This window comes from Perna viridis, chromosome 2 (genome assembly GCF_037379345.1).
Source record: "Perna viridis isolate PV_CMFRI_1.1 ecotype Kerala chromosome 2, ASM3737934v1, whole genome shotgun sequence".
Classification (NCBI taxonomy): Eukaryota; Metazoa; Mollusca; class Bivalvia; order Mytilida; family Mytilidae; genus Perna; species Perna viridis.
Window position 1 is genome coordinate 30279554 of NC_142446.1, and position 20437 is coordinate 30299990.

At 32.9% G+C, this 20437-nt stretch overlaps 3 protein-coding genes across 4 annotated transcripts in view; 1 reads left to right on the forward strand and 2 right to left on the reverse strand.

The window, feature by feature from the left end:
• The window catches only part of LOC148624582 (protein ECT2-like), a 35620-nt gene extending 30524 nt beyond the window's left edge, over window positions 1-5096 (reverse strand). Inside the window, exon 1 of one of the 2 annotated variants that reach the window (XM_088567282.1) lies at window positions 3402-5096. In XM_088567282.1, the coding sequence (XP_088423408.1) occupies window positions 3402-3492 (91 nt within the window). In that variant the 5' untranslated portion in view covers window positions 3493-5096. Of the gene's footprint in view, window positions 1-653; window positions 800-3401 lie in introns of those variants that run through there. The other variant, XM_088567283.1, reaches the window with a different exon arrangement.
• On the forward strand, window positions 783-10666 carry LOC148624583 (octanoyl-[acyl-carrier-protein]:protein N-octanoyltransferase LIPT2, mitochondrial-like). Its single transcript, XM_088567285.1, has 3 exons — window positions 783-920; window positions 1584-2085; window positions 6542-10666. Exons 2-3 carry the CDS (start codon window positions 1629-1631, stop codon window positions 6760-6762), a joined length of 678 nt encoding a protein of 225 aa, XP_088423411.1. The 5' UTR covers window positions 783-920; window positions 1584-1628; the 3' UTR covers window positions 6763-10666.
• Window positions 7675-14233, reverse strand: LOC148624584 (cilia- and flagella-associated protein 300-like). The gene is made up of 7 exons (XM_088567284.1): window positions 14078-14233; window positions 12662-12743; window positions 11693-11765; window positions 11116-11282; window positions 9669-9841; window positions 8496-8562; window positions 7675-7825 (listed from the first exon to the last, which is right to left on the reverse strand). Exons 1-7 carry the CDS (start codon window positions 14173-14175, stop codon window positions 7697-7699), a joined length of 789 nt encoding a protein of 262 aa, XP_088423410.1. The 5' UTR covers window positions 14176-14233; the 3' UTR covers window positions 7675-7696.
• Window positions 14234-20437: the final 6204 nt, after the last annotated feature.

Here is a 20437-nt window from a genome sequence, read left to right on the forward strand (position 1 = left end):
GTGGAGAAAATAGTACTCTACTGTGAATCTATTTCTGTCAAAAATGAAACTGGTTTTAAACCAAAATTTTAAATTTCTATTTTCTATATATATGATAGAAATAAAGTGGCTTTAAATGCAATCACCAACATAATACTTGTATATTAGTAATTATTGGCAATAACATGAACAGGAACAACTGCAAATCCATTGCTAAAGGTTGTCTGGCAAGCTCTTTTTGAACTTAGCGTTAGGGTAGGGAGGAACAGAATTACAACCTTTTACTTTGCTGGAGCACAGGGACTTGCTCCCAGTCAATATTATGGGGGTGTAATATCAAATGACAACCACACCCCCATTGGCATTACGGACCTGGAGCAACTCAGCAAGTCCTTATCCCTTTTGGAATTCAGTGTTCGGAGCTGTTTCCCGATTTCGCCTAAAAATCAGAAAAAAAGCTCCAGACACTGAATCCCGAAAGGGATTAGAACAAGTCCCTGTGGCTATGATAGGTCATAGAAGTATAATTAATTAATAAGACTATTAAGAGTAAGACGATGTCAAGTCATAAATGGGTCAGTCAAATCTCTGCTAGTGGACATTGACATTGGGAGTTACACTGGCCAATAATAGCCACACTTAGCTCGTTCTACAATAATTCAATAATAACATGCCATCATGATCTTGTATATCGGGCTTTGTTTTGTCAGACATCACAAATCAGCTTGAAAATGGCGCTGTTCAAAACAAACCGACGTTTTGATTGGCTTAAAGGTTTAAAGTGTTTTCCCACAATGCTGTATTGTAAACAGGATGTTGCATGCTTTTCTGCTACATGTCAACAAAGCAAACAATACAGACGGGGACAATCCGGATAAACTAAAAGTATAGAAACGAATAACGCCTGTCCATTTATAATTTGTGCCGTATTTTTAAAAGAAGTGAGTATTAGAGAGCTAAATAGAATTATTTTTGTAGGTTTATAATTATATTCAGTGAAAAGCTCATGAGAGTTTATAAACATGCCGAATCAAAATAAAGTTGTCTATGCCATACTACTATGCCTATGATTATTTAAGATCAGGGACCCTCGGCCTACTGGAGTCTCACTGTATCACTGTAGGTTATTGCTTTTTAGACTGATGAAAAACAGGCCTATGTTTAATAGTCTTATAGCTGTATAGTTTTTCCATAATAATGGATTTACAGCACAATGTAAATGAAATAATCTAACATGGCCACATGGAGGAAAAAGTGGTATTTATGGCAAATAAAAGTCTCAATTTAAATAAGCCTCTTGAGTAAACAAGTTGCAATCATGTTACATAAGACTGTATCATATGTGGCAGGAAGGCCTACTTGCATTGCAGTGGGTAGTGAGATTTAAATAGCCAGTTAATTGACTTGGCTAAAGGATTAATTCTTTAACCGAATCACTTTATCGCTGGCTTGTCACTGACTGGTCTAGGGTTCGATCCTCGGTGGTGGAGAATAATTTTGTTAGTAAAATCATGCTCTCCTGTTACACATAATTGAGTAGTTGTTGTAGGATGTCATTACTCGTATTACTTGTTATTGTATATTGATTTTATATTTCCTTTCAGGAACTTTTATTTGTCAAATGTCAGAATTTACTTAGAGACCTAAATATGGCCACCAGTAAAGTTATAAAATCCATTTTTCTTGGAAGAATGGGATACATGGAAGCCTTCAAAGTACAAGCTGATATTTCTCGTCAGATTCTAGATAACATAGCAGGTAAAGCAACTCAAAAGCAGGAAAATGTACTCTTATTTGTGGAACATAACCCTGTTTATACTATAGGAATACGTGATAAACAATATACAGCTGAAAATGAAGCAAAACTTAAGAGACTTGGTGCAGAATTTTATAGAACAAACAGAGGTGGTTTAATTACTTTTCATGGACATGGACAACTAGTAGCTTACCCCATACTACACTTAAAAGAATTTACACCCAGTATGAGGTGGTTTATCTGTGCAGTAGAAAAAGCAATGATTGGAGTGTGCCAGCAGTTTGGATTAGAAGCTCAAACAACAAAGGATACAGGTGTATGGATTGGTGAAAAAAAGATCGGAGCTGTTGGTAAATATATTATATTAGTGTATAGTTGGCTTCTATTACCTTTTCAATAGCTGCTATTAAAGATATTCATCACATCAACAGTTATGATTTGCTGGAGGAAGTGAAAAATATATATATTGGAGCCATGTACCAGTAATTGTTAGTACTGTTGAGTTTAATTAAATTTTAGCACAATAAATCTAATTTTGATTTTTAAATACCTATACATGTATGTGTCAATTATATGTTTTCTTGTTGGTGGTACAATTTATTTTTCTCATATTCATTTCACTTGCTTCTGATTACTGTATTAATTTACCCCATACAACAACAACAGGGGTTTGCTTCTACTATAAAATATGCAGCTCAAATCATGTTGATACGTTTATATAAACATATGTTAATATACTAGTCCAGTTGCATATTTGTTATTGGAAGCAAGATTCTGTGCAACAACAGTGCTTGTGTATAGGTACATGATCATAAGCTTGGAACAAGGTTTGGTTTTCTAAAATAGTTAATGAGATAATTATTCTTATGATTCTTATAAATTACCTTCCAAATAATGCTGTTTCCCCAGATGAAATTTTCTTAACTTGTCCAACAAAAATTTGCTCTAAAATAGTCTGAAATAAGACTATTTCCAAATTGGTAGTCAAAGTGTAGGATATGGTGTTTCTGTTCATTATTATATAGTATTAATAAATGTGTTTTCCATAATGAACCAGTTATTTGTCTAAGATCTGTATTGCAGTTTTCCAAGGGCCATGACATATAACTAGTCTATTATGAAGAAAAACTCATTTCTTAATACATTTATTTACCAGTTTAAATAACTGTTGATTTTTTTAATAATATTAAGTCTACACATACATGGAATTTTAGTAAAAATAGATTTTCTAAATACATATACACAGTTCAAAATCAATATAACAACATAATTTTAGTTTATTTCTGTATCAGGTTAACAGGAAAATAATGCACAGTATGTTGTTATAATAACCAGGCAAATGTGTCCATAATGTAATCAACTAGTTAATAAAACACTTATAAATTGCTTTTTTGACATCCTTTAAGAAATAAAAATTCTGTTTTGTACAGCTATTCCACATTTCCCAATTCAAAAATATGACACATATTTTCCCAATAAGGTAGTTTGAAATAGGTCAGCAATATCACTATGATACTATACCCTGAGTTAAGAAGTATTATAATTTATGTATTATATGGTGAGGCTAATTTTTATAGCTTCTGTGAATTGAGTGTTATTATGTTAAAGTGTATTTAGTTGTCTGCATTTTATAGAGGTAAATATAGGGTTAACTAGTTCAACTCACCACATATTTCAGTTATGACATATAACAGTACACCCAGATACAGATATGTAGTGCTTGGTGAAGATTCCTCATACTTTGTGAAAAAAACCATTCCAAATCATCTTCAAAATATACCAAAAAAGATGTTTTCAAAATGCTGGAATTTTTTATCAACAACATATTTGTTCAAGGTGGTGGACATGTTTTTAAACAAACGGTTGGCATTCCAATGGGAACAAATTGTGCTCCTCTAATCTCTGACCAATTTCTTCACTCATATGAGGCCGACTTTATAGTTGATCTGATCCAAAGTAACAGATCCTTTGATCTCAGTTTCCATTATATAGATGACATACAATTGTGTTATCGTTAAACAATCCTAGTTTCAGGAATTTTATACATCACATCTACCCCAAAGAACTTGAAATAAAGGATTCGACAGACACTGTGAAATCAACCTCATATCTTGGCCTACACTGAGACCCATGGAAAGGGAAAACTATTGACCAAACTATATGACTAAGGCAATGACTTTTCATTCCATATTGTAAACTTTCCTATCATCTGTGGCAACATCCCTTCAGCACCTGTGTATGGAGTTTTTATATCACAACTCAGGTTATACCAGAGCTTGCCATAAATATGCAAACTTTTTGTACCTTGCTAGAATTCTTACAATTAGGCTTCCAGAACAGGGTAATGTTGCTACACAATTGAAGTCATCACAACAGAAGATTTATGGTTGTCATCATGAACTCGTTAATCATTATGGTGTAGCCATCTGTACCATGAGAAATGATTTGTTCAATGTGTCATAATTTTCCTTTACTATTTTGCCTACCCTGGACGGGACTTTCTATGAGCAACTTGGTGGGTGTTTCTAGAAAAGCAGAGACGCTTACCCTACCTGTGCACCTGGTCCATGCTCCCAGTTTTTAGTGGAGTCCAAGTTGCTCATTTACTTTTGTTGCCTTGTAATTGTTATTTTGGTTATTTTATGTTCCTTGTAATGTGCATCTGTCTTCCATGTCTGGTCTTTGTCGCTGGATTACATTCTTTTGATTTTTGCTAGAATCTTGTTCCCTTGATTACTCTTTAGTACCCTTTTACTTTGCCCCTCCACTGTTTTGTTGTTTTCTCTTTGATGCATTCTCCTTTTTCACTTTCTTCTTTTTTAGCTCACCTTGCCGTAGGCCATGTGAGCTATTGCCATCACTTGGCATCCGTCGTCATTAACAATTTTTCAAAACTCTTCTCCTCTGAAACTACCTGACCAATTGGAATTAAACTTGGTATGATTGTTCCTTGGGGTATCCTGCATAGAACTCTAGGTGGGGATTTTTCATCTCCCGAAAAACATGGCCGCCATTACTAAAAATAGAACATTGGGGTCAGACAGTAGTTTTTTGCATATATCTCCAAAACGGTTAGGTTCAGTCAAATTTTGGCATGGGTAAAAGTGATCAGCATGATGAGATCTATCTGGGATCAAATTTTCATTTTAATCTATTAAGGCTAAAAACCACTAATTCCACTTCTCATAGGCTTCTATGCTAATTTCACAATATTCAATGGCTTCTCTGGACTTTACCTTAACTTTAACCTGCAGAGGACTATATATCAGCATGATTCTACATATGTCAGCTCACAATCCTCAGAATGGCATGTGGGGTTAGCAGACTTGCAGTGCAGTACTGGTCACTGGAAGTGAAGGGTCTATAAATAGCATGGGAAATCCCAGTGTTTTCACAAGATAGGGGTATATTTAAAAATCATTATGGAGATTAGGCTTCACATCACAAGAAGCAAAATGCACCTATAAAATGTACAGAAATGTTTTTCCTTTCAGAAACTGTTTACATTTTTTAAATAAGATGAGAACTTTTTTCACAGCACTATGAGGAACAGGGGTAATTTCTGCGTAGGACTATTTTTGCGTACGTTCCAAATGCTTATTGGTTGAATTGGTGGTCTGTAACCTTAAGCCATGTTGGAGTTCTTGCCCTTTTTCAACGTTTTTTTTCTATTTTTAATGTTATTTCTTTCAAAAATATTCTCCTCTGACACTACTCGACCAATTGGAACCAAACTTGGTATGAATGTTCCTTGGGGTATCATGCATACAACTGACATGAGATTGAGATTATTGATCCGTCCAAAAGCATGGCCGCCGTTTCTAAAAATAGAACATAGGGGGTCAGAGAATAGTTTTTCGCATATATCTCCAAAACGGTTAGGTTTAGCCCATTCTGAAAGGGGTAAAAGTGTTCAGCATGATGAGATCTATCTGTGGTCAAATTTTCATTTTAATCTATTTAGCCATGTTGGAGTTATTGCCCTTTTTCGAAGTTTTTTGCTATTTTTAATGTTATTTCTTTAAAAAATCTTATCCTCTGACATTATTTTACCAATTGAAACAAAATTGGGTATAAGTGTTCCTTGGGGTATCGTGCATGGAATTGAGGTGGGTTTTTTTATCCATAGAAAAATATGGCCACTGTTACTAGACAGTAGTTTTTCGCATATATCTCCAAAACTGTTAGGTTTAGCCAATTCTTTCAATGGCTGAAATGATCCTTAATTTTAGGACTACACAAGTCTTCAGGCATAAAATTTGTCAGATGCCTTCTTATAAGAGTTATTGCCCTTTACAGGGGAAAATGACAGGTTTCCATTTTCTTTACAGTTTTCAGCCAATGTCTTGAAAACTATGATAGATTTAGACTTTCATTTACTGAAATGATCCTTATGATAAATCCTATCAAAGTTTTCTTGAGTCAAAATTGTTGGAAAACTTCTTGTTTAATTTATTGCCCTTGAAAGGCAAAATTCAACCAGGTGAGCGATTCAGGCTCCTGGAAGCCTCTTGTTTTCATTTTGATTGATCTTCCTGTCTGTTTATAGTATTATCATTTGATAGCATTGGAACTTTTTTCAGGTATATTTATGCACGTACAGAAAACTGAAGAGTGATTTAACAAGTGTTTAAGATAGGGATTTATGGTGATTTGAACTAAGTTAAAAAAATGTTCATACTTCTGAACTATTTTTCCTTGCTATAAAATAACAAAAAGAGCTTTTGATATAGATTTAAAAAAGATATTTGATTGGAATAGCACATATATTTAGTCTCCACACTGCGTATTTATATTCAATTTCAGGTGTTCATTGTCGTAGATATGTTACAACACATGGAGTGTCACTGAACTGCAATACAGATCTCAACTGGTTCCAGCACATAGTTCCATGTGGATTAGAAGGAAAAGAAGTTACCTCTCTGTCCAAAGAGATGGGTTACACTGTCACTATTCAGGATACAATACCGCTTTTTAAAGAATCATTTAAAAAACAGTTTGATTGCATATTTACAAATGGATCATGAAAAGAGATTGTATAGTTACATTTTGTATTACTTGTAAATATCACAAATATATATTTATAATGTATTTCTGTAAGCTGATATTTTCAGCATTACTGGACTATGACATATTGTAGGATTTAACCTAATATATTTTTTTAAATAAAAAATATCTACTGCATTATTTGGTATTTTCTCTAGTTCCTTATGCTAACAACTATTGCGTTCTGCCATAAACTTTTCAAACTAACCTATAAATTGAAGTAAACATATTTCTTTGCAATCAACTTCAAATTTTTTATCATACATTCTACATAATTCAATGAGTTATCTCCCTTTGACAAAAAAAAAGGTGCCATTTTAATAATTTGCTAACGTGTATCAAAGTCAATAGTAGTGTCAACTTAGATCTATATTTTGCTAAAGAGGTAGCGGTCAATAGTCCAAAATATCAAAATTATATTACACAAGTGTGTGTCTGAAAAAAAAAGTTTTACAAAATGGTAAAAATTTTAGTGAGTTGATAATTTGTATGTTTTAGTCAATTTAGCTGCTTAAATAGTTATTTTCTGAACAGTCTAAAAGTGCATTGCATTTGTAATTTTCTAACCATGTTTTGTATGAAATGAATGTGTCCACATGAGGGTTAATACCAAAAGATATTTTACCAATATGTTGCTTATGACAGTATGTTCTGCCAAGAAAAATGTGGATTTTCAAGTTGAATGTGGAGGTAGTTCAAACAAACAATAAATAGACACTATTTTTCAATTGCAGATTGACTTCAGTAAGAAATTAAAATTTGATAATCATTTTTGAAATTGCTTTATATTATTGAGCATAGAATAGGTCTTAATGACTCTACTCCTTTACATATGAGAAATGAAATCATAAAATGGATGAATAGTAATGGATATTTTTTTTAAATGAAAATGATGACAACTTAAAAGTTTTATTGTTATTCAAACACTCCAGTGCCATAGTTATGATAAAATACTGACACGTGTCTTTTAAATGGATCAACAATGAGATATGAAAAAGTCTGTTCATGATCTGTATCTGATGGGTAAATCTGGAAATCATCACTCTGAAATGAAGTTTTAAAAAGTTAAACCTGGACCTTAAATACACTGTATACTGACCTTGATAAAATTGGCCAGGTCTATTGTTAAATTTAGAAACTTCTGGTCTACTATGTGATTGTCAGAAATAATGCTCTTGGAACTGAACGAAATATTTTGATGTTTTCAAACCATCAGTGGTCCAAAGATCAACTTTTTTTCATTTCATTAAAAAAATGAATCTCTAAAGTTCTTAGAAATGTTGAATCTGTGTATTTAGATTTTTTTATTTTAGGCTTTGTTTTCAAGTTGGTTGAAAAGTATTTTTTGTTTGATTACAATAATGAATAAAGTCTTTTTTTTTTTTACTTTTTTAAGTACATTGTACTGTAAAATTTGAAAAAAATTCTCGAGATTAAATCTGGACCATCAAAAGCCACTTTTGGATTAAGTAGATTTTACTTAAAATGACCAATACACCTTTGCATTTAGCATTTGACTGAATTTAATTTGATAAAGGTGTTTGAATTGAGTGAAATTTTTTTATATGTCCTAGTGGAGCAGGGAGTTTTATCCTTTTTTGTGAGCTTGCTCAAAATATTTCTAGTTCTTGTACTCCTTGCCTCAGCTATGTTTTATTGTTTTATAAAAATCTTTGTACAAATAACTGACTGCCTGCTTATTCATATAAATTACCTTTGCTGTTACTTTGAACACATGGGATATTATATTCAACTGTTTTGTTTCTGTATTTTTCTGAACGCTAAAAAAAGATAGAAAAACATTGTCTGGTTTGATAATTATAAGGTATCATATACAGTTCTTAACAATACTTATGCTCAAGGTTCAACTCTAGAAAATAATTCAATAATAACGTGAAACAAAATTGGATTTAAAGTCTATGGGTTTATTTCTCTTAAACATGTTGAACAATGGAAGATGAGTTATCAATGTATTAAAATTTACCTAACAGTATCTTTTTAGAATTAACCCTTACTATGCTGTGACTGGAAATATATGGTCTTGGGCTGTTTTTTCCGATTTTTGGGTTCTGGCAATGTTATTTTTAGCTTAGGAAAGCATGATTTTTTTCATCTACAATAAGAGTGAATGTGCTCTAAAATGAGTATGTTATATAGAGTATGATGAAAAACAGTGACCACAGAGCTAACAATAAAGCATGCGTATATAGCCACAAAAAGTTGCTTTTGTTTTAGGGGTAGGGCTCATTATCTGGCCCTTCATCACAGCAGAATTGATCCAAAATGCTTAAATTCACCTGGAATCAACAGAAGAAAGGTGTCTCTCACCACTCTTTGTCAACACATTGAATTAACCACTTCCGGTTTTAGGTCACTGTGTAACCTTCTTTAAATAAAGAATTTAGTAAGTTAGTCAAACTGTGGTCTTAAATTGAAAAAAATACTTATTTTTCACTTAAGATACCCTTTTGTGGACCCCAAACCTTCCAATTGTGAATGTAATGCACATTATTTGGCTTCAATGGCATTAACAGGGTACTAGCTTTGGTAAAAAAGCACTTTGGACCTTGTCTTACTCCTGGTGAGCCCCACATCCAGCAAAATATGCACAAAAAACTGCCAAAAAATGGGTTGACATACCTATTTTTTTCCACGTAAGCCCACCCACTCCACCACCTCCTCATCCCATTCACCCGACTCTGTGATCATCTATCTTAAGTTAACCAGCATTTGTACCATGATGCAACTCATTTGCATGAGTTTGCATATAATCAAAATCAAACCATTTTTCCCAAACAATTCAGCATGGTAAGGGTTAATATATATTTTTTTGTGTAGTACAACATATTTTATGCAGGAATTGACTTTAAAAAAATGTTTGACCAACCTTATCAAATCCTTGTATATTTGTTTTGTTATATCTAAATATGCATCTATATTGTCTTCGTATTGGCAGAGCTTTCCCCCTAGACAAATGTGCTTGAATATATTGAAAAGGAACTCTTCCCTTTCTGAGTCATCATATAAACAATAATGGTCTGAATCATCCACCAACAGCATCTAATAAAATAAACATAGATTTTAGTCAATAATTTGAATTCCCATATTTTCGGAAATCATTCCATGTAAGTTAATATCAACAAAGGTTCAGTTAAAGAATACAAATTATTTTGTTTATTTCAAGTACCACTCTCTTATTTTAATGTTATATAATGTAATAACATGAGTTATGCTTATCTACTTGAAAATATACTTTAAAATTAATAACAAATAGTGCTACATACTGAATATCTACAATCACCAAATTTGTTTCATAATATGCCATATCAACCCAAGACTCCTATATCATCCCAAGAGCCATGTCATGTTCATAATACTATACTTCAAGTGAGTTCAGTTGGGAATGTGCTAATAGGTATGCAATACAGATCTAGGGGTATGATATAAGGTATGCAATATATGTCTATGGGTGTGATATAGTATATGTTAATAAACATGTAATTTCATATTGGCCCTGTTACAGGTTTGAGGTCTGTCATATTGGTACCGAGGCATCGCCGAGGGCCAATACAGCTGTCGAGGCCAATATGATTGACCGAAACCTGTAACAGGGCCAATATGAAATTACATATTTATTGACAATTTTATTAACCAACTCAACTAGGTGATTTGTAAAACAGTTATTTTTGCGTTTTACCAAGTACCTGTACATTTATTTGCAAGTTGGATTCCTCTTTTTTTGTTTTCTATGTGCACATCCTTTGATTCTAGTTTGTCTTGTTTATGTTACATAATGTATGTTTTTTATATTTGGTCTGAAGCTCCTTAGAGTGTGTGATTGCATTTGAATGACATGCCGAATCAAAATAAAGTTTCCTTACCTTATTCTAAGTTTCTTATTTGTTTGGTTAATTATATACATATGCATAAATAATCCAGCTGGATAATGAAGTGAGAATATCTAATTCAAAATGGCGGTGTCAAACGACCGGAAGTTATGATGCCCATATTGGCCCCATATAGATGCCCAGTTTGAATTCATATCAATTGGTCAGTTTTTGACATATTTTAACGTATTTTGGGTAGTTGGTTAATAAAGTATGTTATATATTTCTATGGGTGTGATATTAAGTATGCTATAATGTCTATGGGTGTGATATAGAGTATGCTATATATGTCTATGGATGTGATATAGAGTATGCTATATATGTCTACGGGTGTGATATAGAGTATGCTACATGGGGTAAACGATATAGAGTTTAAACAATTACTTGTAATACATATACAAAAAAAAAACACATACCGGTATGTATGATAAATATACATGTATATACCTTTCGAAGTTCATCTGACACCATCATATCAAAGTACGGTTCATCAAAACACTTCTGTATTGCACCAGATTCTCTAATGACATGGTCATTGTATAATCTGTCAAAGAATGTCATAGACAACACACTGCAGGGAACAACTTCAGCCTTTATACTGGTAGCTTTCATACCTGAAATATGTATAATGTGTAATTGTAAAGCATTTTATCGTTTTCTCTAGGCTCCTTCAAAATTTCCAACACCTAGAATAATAAAGTACTGTAAAGGATTCAACTAGCCCAAAACAAGATAAGTGCACATCATTTCACTAGCCCTGGGCTTCGGGCTAGTGGGTAAAGTCATCACGAGGTTTCTGTTACTATCTGTTGGCATTTTTTTCAAGGTTGTGCCTTTGATATATATTGCAAATTCATATTACTATTCATTCATTGTTGTATCAATCAGTTTTAATGGAAATTTGTTTATGTACCAGATTCTGCCAAATTGAAATTCCAGTTTCTACGACAATTCAGATTTCTAATTTGAACCAGTAGGATTCCACTTTATTTCAATTTATATTGTAACATGCATGTATACATACCAAGTGTTGACCATCCAGGATCATTTGAAACTGTCTTTAAAGTGTGTAGGACATTTGGGTCTGTCAAAAAATCCTGAAAAGTGTAGGAAGAAAAAATTTAAGTACTTATATATTAGCTTTTACATATTGCAAAAGTTGTATGAAAGATGTTTGTATTTTGATTTTCACTTGTTAATTGTTAATGAATAATTCATTATTATTAAGACCAGTTAATCCTTTTCTCCATTCTTTGTTTGAGCTGTTAATAATGTTATTTTGTGGGTGTTTCAGCTTTTCCTTTAACTGTACCACCATGACTACTGGTGTTCATTTTTAGTGTGGCTTATAAACTGAAAAACAAAAAACTTGGGGTGTTATAAAGAGTTTTTTCTTGACATTTATTTTTCAACAAAAGGTTGTTTCAGAAACTGTATGGCATTAAGGGATTGGTCATGACGTTTATGATTGGTAAAGACATGTGACAACACAAAGAATGTTTTTACTAAGACAAAAGTTGAATTAATAAATTTGTCAATTGTACATAGAACCAAAAGTGCTGGAAAGGACAATAATCATTGTGGCTTGATTTTTGAATATCCCAGAACTAATCATTATGTTAAAAATAAAATGATTTTAGGCCAAGCCTTTGATTAACAAAGTCTCATTTGGTGAGGAGAATACGTGGGACTTTCTTCAAGGAACGCTTATTATATTTCTACGTAGCAAATAATTTCCAAACTGTTACATGTATTAAATAAATAATTAAATATAAAATCCTATCCATCCATGTATTAAAAGACAAAACAGCGCCTCCACACTTGTGCAAACCTCTACTTCTGTGTCAACAAATTGTTCATTTCCGTCAGAATATTTTTTTGCCATTCGTAGTTCTGGTCTTACATTCTCCACAAGCAGGACGTCACTGATGCTCCATCCATAAAACTGAAGTGTGTCACTCAAAAAACAAAAATGGACTACTTTAATACTTACCATCACAAAATTGTCTTTCTCGTAAGCCTGAAACATTTGGTCAAAACTATACATCTGTGCACATATCCTTCCTTTCATAGACCTACCAAACAAATGCACACAAGTTAATATAATTTTCTTAAGTTTTCTTTTTCAAGTTTATATTTTGGTCAACACTGTTTATGCAATGTGCGTGAATGAATTCCAATGAATCTGTGGAACCGTATTGCTTATTGCCTCTGGGAGTTAATGGATGTAATTAATTCATGCTGGTTATTTATGGTAATTGGTATATTGCATTAGCACAGGGACAATATAATACAAATCATATACGTATTATATGTCCCTGATTAGCACAATTATAATACAAAACATATACATATTATAAGTCCCTGATTAGCACAATCCCCAATATTGTTATAAGGTTCCCCAATATACCAATAAAAAAAAGTGAAGTCCCGGAAGTAAAAGAAAGTGGCTGTCCTTACAGAGAAAATTTAACATTTTCTTTAGCCAACCAGATTAGATAAGACTAAAGATCACATCACAGTAAAATATAAGTTAATCTTTTCTGATAGTCTTGAGGTCTTTTCTTTTTTTCCAATTAAACTGAATAAATATGGTTTAAAATATTCAGTTCCGCTTGTGTTCAATAAGCTTAACAGCCTCAGAAAAAAATATATTATCCAAATCAAAGCTTAAAGCTTTTCAAAGATACACTGTAAAAAAGACTTTCATTATCCTCTTGAAACAGATGATCAGTTGTGTCTTAAATCTTTGATATGCATTTGTTTACATCATAGGTTATGTGTAAAATATTTCTGCTTTTCATAGGAAATTGACATGATTACAGAAATGTAGAAATTATGAAACTTAAAAAGAAAAAAAGAATTGCTGGAGCTGTTCAGGGTGAATTATGAAATTTCAAGCATGGTAAAACTCGGAATGCTAGCTTTTATATGCAAAGCCTACTCCATATTATTTCATGTATTGTAATTGTGACTACGAATTCTGAGATATTCATGTAGGCCAGCTATAGCGTTATTTTCTGTAGAATCTGAATAAATTGTATTGTAAGTCTAAGACTAAATGAAACAAAATGGTTTTATTTCTATTTAATCTACCATATGTAGGCCAGCTATAGCGTTATTTTCTGTAGAATCTGAATAAATTGTAAGTCTAAGACTAAGTGAAACAAAATGGTTTTATTTCTATTTAATCTACCATTTAGCTAGACAGTCTCATGAGCTATCTCAGTTTTCTTAACTAAGCCAATATACAAGGATTAAAAGTTGGGAATATTATATTATACATGTAGTATCGAATTTTCTGGAAAAAAAAACGCTAAAATATGAGACAGCGTCCGTGGTTACCGTACACGTGTAGTAAATTAATGCACTGCGAGCTGTCAGTAAGAAATCGTGTAACATAACTTGCCATTTTAAAAACAACTCCTGGCTTTCTTTGCTCTCAATCGATGTAAACTTCTTCGAATCGAGATTTTGGAAGGAAAATTTCTTGTTTCTACCTTCCATTACTGTATACTGGTACCAGTCCCACTAATTTGATGAACTACACTGTAGTATAGACAAGGAACCAGTCAAAATAAAATTTATTCACCCAATCGTGAAGGTACCACATGCACGATCATGTTCTGTTTCCTTTTAGTGAAAACCGTGTTATCCTTGGCACTTACAGGTTATATCATCATCTCAAGTTTGTTCCCCCGTAAACATGTAAAACACATGGATCCAAATAAAGCCTCTTGAAGTTGATGCCTCTCCTCCTTTTTTTACCTGGCTTTTTTTCAGTATTCTTTCATTTAAGTCATACCGACAAAGCCAGGTCAAGAAGTAAGAGAAATAGTTAAAAAATTGAACTCACCATGCGTTATGTGGTTTATACATATTCACTTAAAGCACATGGCACCACTGTGTGCATATTCCAACGCCAAAACAATGTAAACAAACCCCGTATTTTTAAAAAAAAAAGAAAACGATATAACTAAAAGTATCATTTTGGTTATCAGCACATTTCATATCCATCATAGTCTTCGTCATCCTGGCTTGCCCACTTTTAATAGCAAGCATAAATTAAGATAGGGGTAATGCTGTTTTAACAATTAAAGTTTGCTCCTTAAATATGTAGTTTAAAAATTTACCCGTAAATTCTTGTAATGATTTCTACAATTTACGAACGAATTAAGGGAAGTATGCACACTTCATCAATAAATCGTTCACATTAAAGCTTGGTCATATTATTAAAAACCGAAACTGGCAGAAGTTTTACATTTTTTTTTATACATGTTCCTTAATAATTTGCCAAACATATGTGATCCTGTTGAAATATACAACAAATTTGTGAACAGATAAAGTAACCGTTACAAAGCAATCTTTATTTAGAGTCGACATAATATACAATATATACATGAGTAACACAACTCTGCTTTTGTAACTGTCTATGGATATTTTAAAACAAAAACAAGCACATGCATACACAAGACATACATAAAGCACTATATCAATCATACATACAACATATCTAGCACAAACAATTATATAAAAGCTGCATAAGGGTAAGAACTATAGAAGCAGAAAATCAAGTAAAGCAATGATAAATAAATAAAGGACAGTAAACAAAATAAATAGAAAGCAACATAGAAGCAGGTTTGATAGAATGGCCACATGGCAGCAAGCACTAAGAATATCGGCACTGCAATAATACTTTTCAGAAAAACACCAAGATGTGAACTTTTAAGATGTCAAAAAGTAGACTCCTTGTCTATGATAGGATAAGCTAACAGCACAATACCCAGAGAACGAAATTTAATTCATCCTGTAATTTAGAAATTGTAACATATATATTTTCTTGATTATTTAAATATATTTTTTCAAAAATATCATTTAATTTTCAAATCAAAGAATAGCAGTTTTAAGCACGCATTGCCTTCTTTGGGATTGCCATTGAAGGCTGTTTCTTCAACTTTACTCTGTGTATTTTGCGAAATACACAAAAGATGTGGAAAAGATTTTACAACAAACAGCAGGTCTACCACTTGCAGCAAAACAGTTAAAATTCAATTCGTGTGACTCAATGCAACTGGTGCTATTGGGGAAAATGGCAAGGTGCCTGGCACAACATTGTCGTTCACTGACAATATGACAGACTTTTATGGAACAACGTCAAGACTGCAGCATCCCACACATCAACATTTTATTAAATTTTACCATGTCATAAAGATACTACAAACACAGTGACTACAGACAACCCAGGCAGTCACAGAATGCATCATAATTCAGTGTGCAGCAGGAGGAGCTGGTCAATCAAAGAGATGCAGGTACAGAGAGATAGTCACTAGACTCGAACAATTGATAAGCAGGTACAGACAAGGACTCGTTATTAATGTTGCAGGCTTCGCTGACACAGCATCCGACCTTTTTTGCTTGGAATAAATATTTCTGATTGATATTGTAAATGCGATGTTTTATGTTTTGTAATTTGAGTACTTACTTCTAACATATTTTACAATAAAATGTGCAAACTTTGTCAAATAATTGTGACGTAATGTATACAAAATTTTAGTGCTTCATATATAGTTGTTAATGTTGAATTGATTTTTAAAAATATTAGAAAAAAAATAAATTATGTTTGTCTCTTATATTGATTAAGTCCAAATATCGTTTTCCATATAGTTACATTTACTTTTAAAATTAAAATATTAATTTACCTAAATGAAGTAAGCATGAATTATATTAAGGTATGTACTTCATCATTTATAAGCGCCATTTATGGTCAGTGAACCCTCTTATAATTGTATTCTGTACCTCTCACTTTACTATACTCCTAAAACAAGTATTGACACTCATAAAGATTTTCTGAAACTACCTCATCATTATACAGACTTGTGGATTGGTTTCCACACAGACTCTTTAAACCAGTTTGTGTGAAAGGTCAAGATGAGAAAAAAAACCGATCATTTCTTCCACTACCGTTTGTCAAAAAGGTACAAAATTAGATGCAATAAATTTGGCTAACATCCCCAATCACTAAACGTCAAGAACAAATTTCCCCCGCACTTCATAGACATATCAATACCGATTAATTCGTATTCCTATACTTCACCTATTGCATCCAAACTTTTCGGTCACGTCATGACGGAAGATTTAAGCATCAACGAAAACAAATCTCTCCGTAAGGTCCCAAGTACCGTGAGCTCCATAAATTGGAGTTATTACTTTAAGTTCTTATGGATGCCGTGGAGGACTACGCAAAAAATGGATAAAACGAGAACAAGAAGACAATAATTTTCTGTCAGAGTGAGTTAAGGCTGTCAGGTCTTTAATTTTGAAACGTATGCAAGTTTTTAGTAAGTCAAAGAGTGTCAATGCTACATCAGTTTTCAAAGACCCCGATGTAGCAAAAACATTGTCTACTATACGTATGACAAATATGTTGTCGTACCAGCAGACAAAGCCCAAAACATTGTTTTTGTCTGCAAATCGTATAACATCCAACGTTTACTATCAGGTGTAAACGTAGAAAATTATAGCAGTAATATGACCTATAATGCCACCTACTCACAAAAGAAGAGATAGTGGAAAACCATAAATCTGTGCAATCCTCTTTTGGTCTCTGCCAAAGACGATAATTGTGATCTACCGTCTATGTACTAGATTCCTGAACTCCACAAGAATCCATACAAACAATGCTACATAGCTGGATTTGCAAAATATACCACCAAACCGCTTACATAACTGATTTATAATTAGTGTAATAGAAAGTAAGCACACCAGGATAAAACCATTCATTCTTGACCCTATCATTTCAGATTACAAATTCTTAATGTCACCTTATTAAACCAATTTTCATTAATTAGACAAAATAACACTTTGATGATCCTGAAGAAAGAGGCGAAGAAAATTGTGAATAAGATCGTGAACAAAATAGATAACATTTTCTCAGTACCAAAAACACACCTATTTACAACTAATTACATTTTGTAAATGAAAATGAAAATAACTGTAGATTTCTTATGTTTTACTGCTACAAGTAAGTGTTATCCCGAAATACTGACTTTTTAACGAAAGCTTTTGAATATTTAATTTTGTATTTTTTAATATTTTTTTCTATTTTCCGATTTTCACTACATGTTTATCTCATACTAGTAAAATAGTGTTTGACACCAACACAAATCTTCCCAAGACGTTCCCATTGCTACGGAAGCTCCGAAAATCATTTCCTACGATCCATGTTTTAAATATGTTTTTGATGAATTCCTTAATTTTTCGACCGATGGCCACATTGAAATGGGACCATATAAATTTGTTTTTAATATGACCTGTCAGAAGCCCTTGCGGTGACCTATTTTGAAACCAAATATTAAGTCTCTACGTACGATTTTTTTCCCTTTAATTTTCAATTTTTTTCGTCTTTAAACGGTCGCCTTATCGGACTTCTTAGTATGACATTGCAACTGTGCCCGATGTCTGTGACAAATTTGGTTTCATTCTATTCAGCTGGTTGTGAGATCCTTCGCGAAGAAGAAAGTATTATTATAATTACCATTATTATTATTACTATTATTATAAGAAGAATAAAGTGAACAAAAATAATATGTTTCCCACTTTGTATTTTGTTTGTGGAAAATAATCATATGACATTTAAGTGTGCACATGTATAATAATATGTTGCAATGTAAATTATGTTATGTTGTAAAGAAGGAGTTTCAAGTCTTATTACTTGTGCCTGATCCAATTGCCGTTGTTATATTGACAATAAAATATGTTTTAACAAAAGTGAACATAAGCCAATGGCACGCTAAACTGGGTAAATGGTTCACGATTTAAAGAGAAAATATTAACCGCCTCCTTCATGATCAATGTAGGTATACTATATTTCGGTCATTTTTATACAGTTTATACACCTCGATAAAAATAGATTTTTAATCTTTAATTGTCTGCAAAATTGAGGAAATCTAAATGAAATGTTTTCACTTCTATGACAAAATGCATAGGGCGAAGTGTTGCCTTTAGCATTTTCTGACAAAAACTGTTGATACAAATCAAAGAATCATTCCTTCATATCCCCGGTGTGTTGTGACAATATGACAGACACCATTGTTTTGTTTGTGAAAGTTGCGGTTTTGCTGTAATTGTTGAAAAAGTAACAAAAATAAACCGAAAAACTCCTAATTAGTGGTTCACAACCCTTAACGTCCTCCATTTTTCTCTCGTCTGACGGGGTTGGTAAAGAGAGGAATTACATTAAACATTTTTATTACCTAATTATAAGGTTTTATCTTGTTTATTAAATATACACATATTTTTCTCTATTTTCAAAATTTATTCAGGACAGGACGATCTATTGCACTGTCGATGTACTATTGCACGGTGCAATAGTCTCCTTGAGGAGTCTATTGCACTGACCCATTATGACCTTTATATAAGCCTTTTGATTGGTGGAACTTTTTTAAGCGCTTCATTGATTTGGAATTTACACACCAAAAACTCGTGTGTAAACACGTAGATGTGACTCTCGTCTGACAATTCGAAAACATGGAGTGGTCATTTTCCTATTCCTGGTCGAATGGTTGTCTCTGACATATTCCCCATTTCCATTCTTTATTATATCTCATAGACAAATTAGGTAATAAAACAGTTATTAAATGGGTTGGATGCAATAGACCAGAACATATGTCCTTTGGTACGGAGAATGATCAAGTGTTCAATTGCACTCGGCTGTTGGCCTCGTGCGATAGAACACTTGATAATTCTCAGGACAAAAATTCTGGTCTATTGCATCCAACCCATCTAATAACTGTATACTATTATGTTGGCGTCGGTAAAATAGCCATACTGCGTTGTTGTTATATCCTTCTATTATGTCGGCGTCGGTAAAATAGCCACACCTCTTTAATTGTTGTTATATGGTGCTCTGTTATGTCAGCGTCGGTTGTAGTATGTCGGCGTCGATAAAATAGTCATGGATCGAACTGACGCTTAAATCATATCATACCGATAAACAGATGAATACCAATATTATCGAGCGGAGGTACTTAGTATATTTCTATACAAGAATAAGGCAGGCGCTTAACAGTGTTATATCGAAAAACGAATGCGTAACCCTTTATTTGCTGCATTATTGCAGCAATGCCTACCGGATTGTACTCGCTTGCAATGTGAGGGCGGGACATGCTTACCCTCCCTGAGCACCAGATGTAACTCCGTTTTTTTTTGTTGGAGTTCAAATTGCTGGTGTTTTAGTTCTGTGTTACATCTTGCTTTCTTTATCTTCGGTTTTTATATGTAATCTGATTTATTCTGTACGCTACAATGTGTATATAGATGACCTTTGTTTCCTGTACCGTGTACCTGAATTTTGATGTATCTGAATTGTCCAATTATAGACGCTTTGGTATTTTGGTATGCAAAACAATTACCTTGATATTTGCTAAAACCCAAATATCCCTTACACACGCCGTACTGGAGATCTATGATTGTCACCATTTCCATGTATTATTGTTTACGAGATTTGTTAAATGCTCGTAAAAGACCGAAACAAAGGTGCAAGTCGTAAATTTAACTGGTACATGGTTTGTTCAAATTTGAAGTGCAACTGTTTTTCTATTTAAAAAAAAATGAATTACATGAGTGTCTGATCACCATCAAAGTTGTCTTTTTTTATTTTATGAAAGAAACAGTTGAAACAAGTATTGTTCTTTTAGTAACATGTTTGAATATTCTGAAAGAAAAATCCTCAAAATGTTTCATCAAAGCACTATAGCATGCCCATCCCAAG

Excerpts from the sequence above, each read along its gene's own strand:
- LOC148624583 (XM_088567285.1), top strand. The coding sequence starts at position 1,629 with ATGGCCACCAGTAAAGTTATAAAATCCATTTTTCTTGGAAGAATGGGA. Across the intron at positions 2,086-6,541 it reads AAAAAAGATCGGAGCTGTTG|GTGTTCATTGTCGTAGATAT; the intron begins GTAAATATATTA and ends ATTCAATTTCAG.
- LOC148624584 (XM_088567284.1), bottom strand. The coding sequence starts at position 14,175 with ATGGAAGGTAGAAACAAGAAATTTTCCTTCCAAAATCTCGATTCGAAG. Across the intron at positions 11,283-11,692 it reads TCCTGGATGGTCAACACTTG|GTATGAAAGCTACCAGTATA; the intron begins GTATGTATACAT and ends TACATATTTCAG. Across the intron at positions 7,826-8,495 it reads TGTTCAAAGTAACAGCAAAG|AGTGATGATTTCCAGATTTA; the intron begins GTAATTTATATG and ends ACTTCATTTCAG.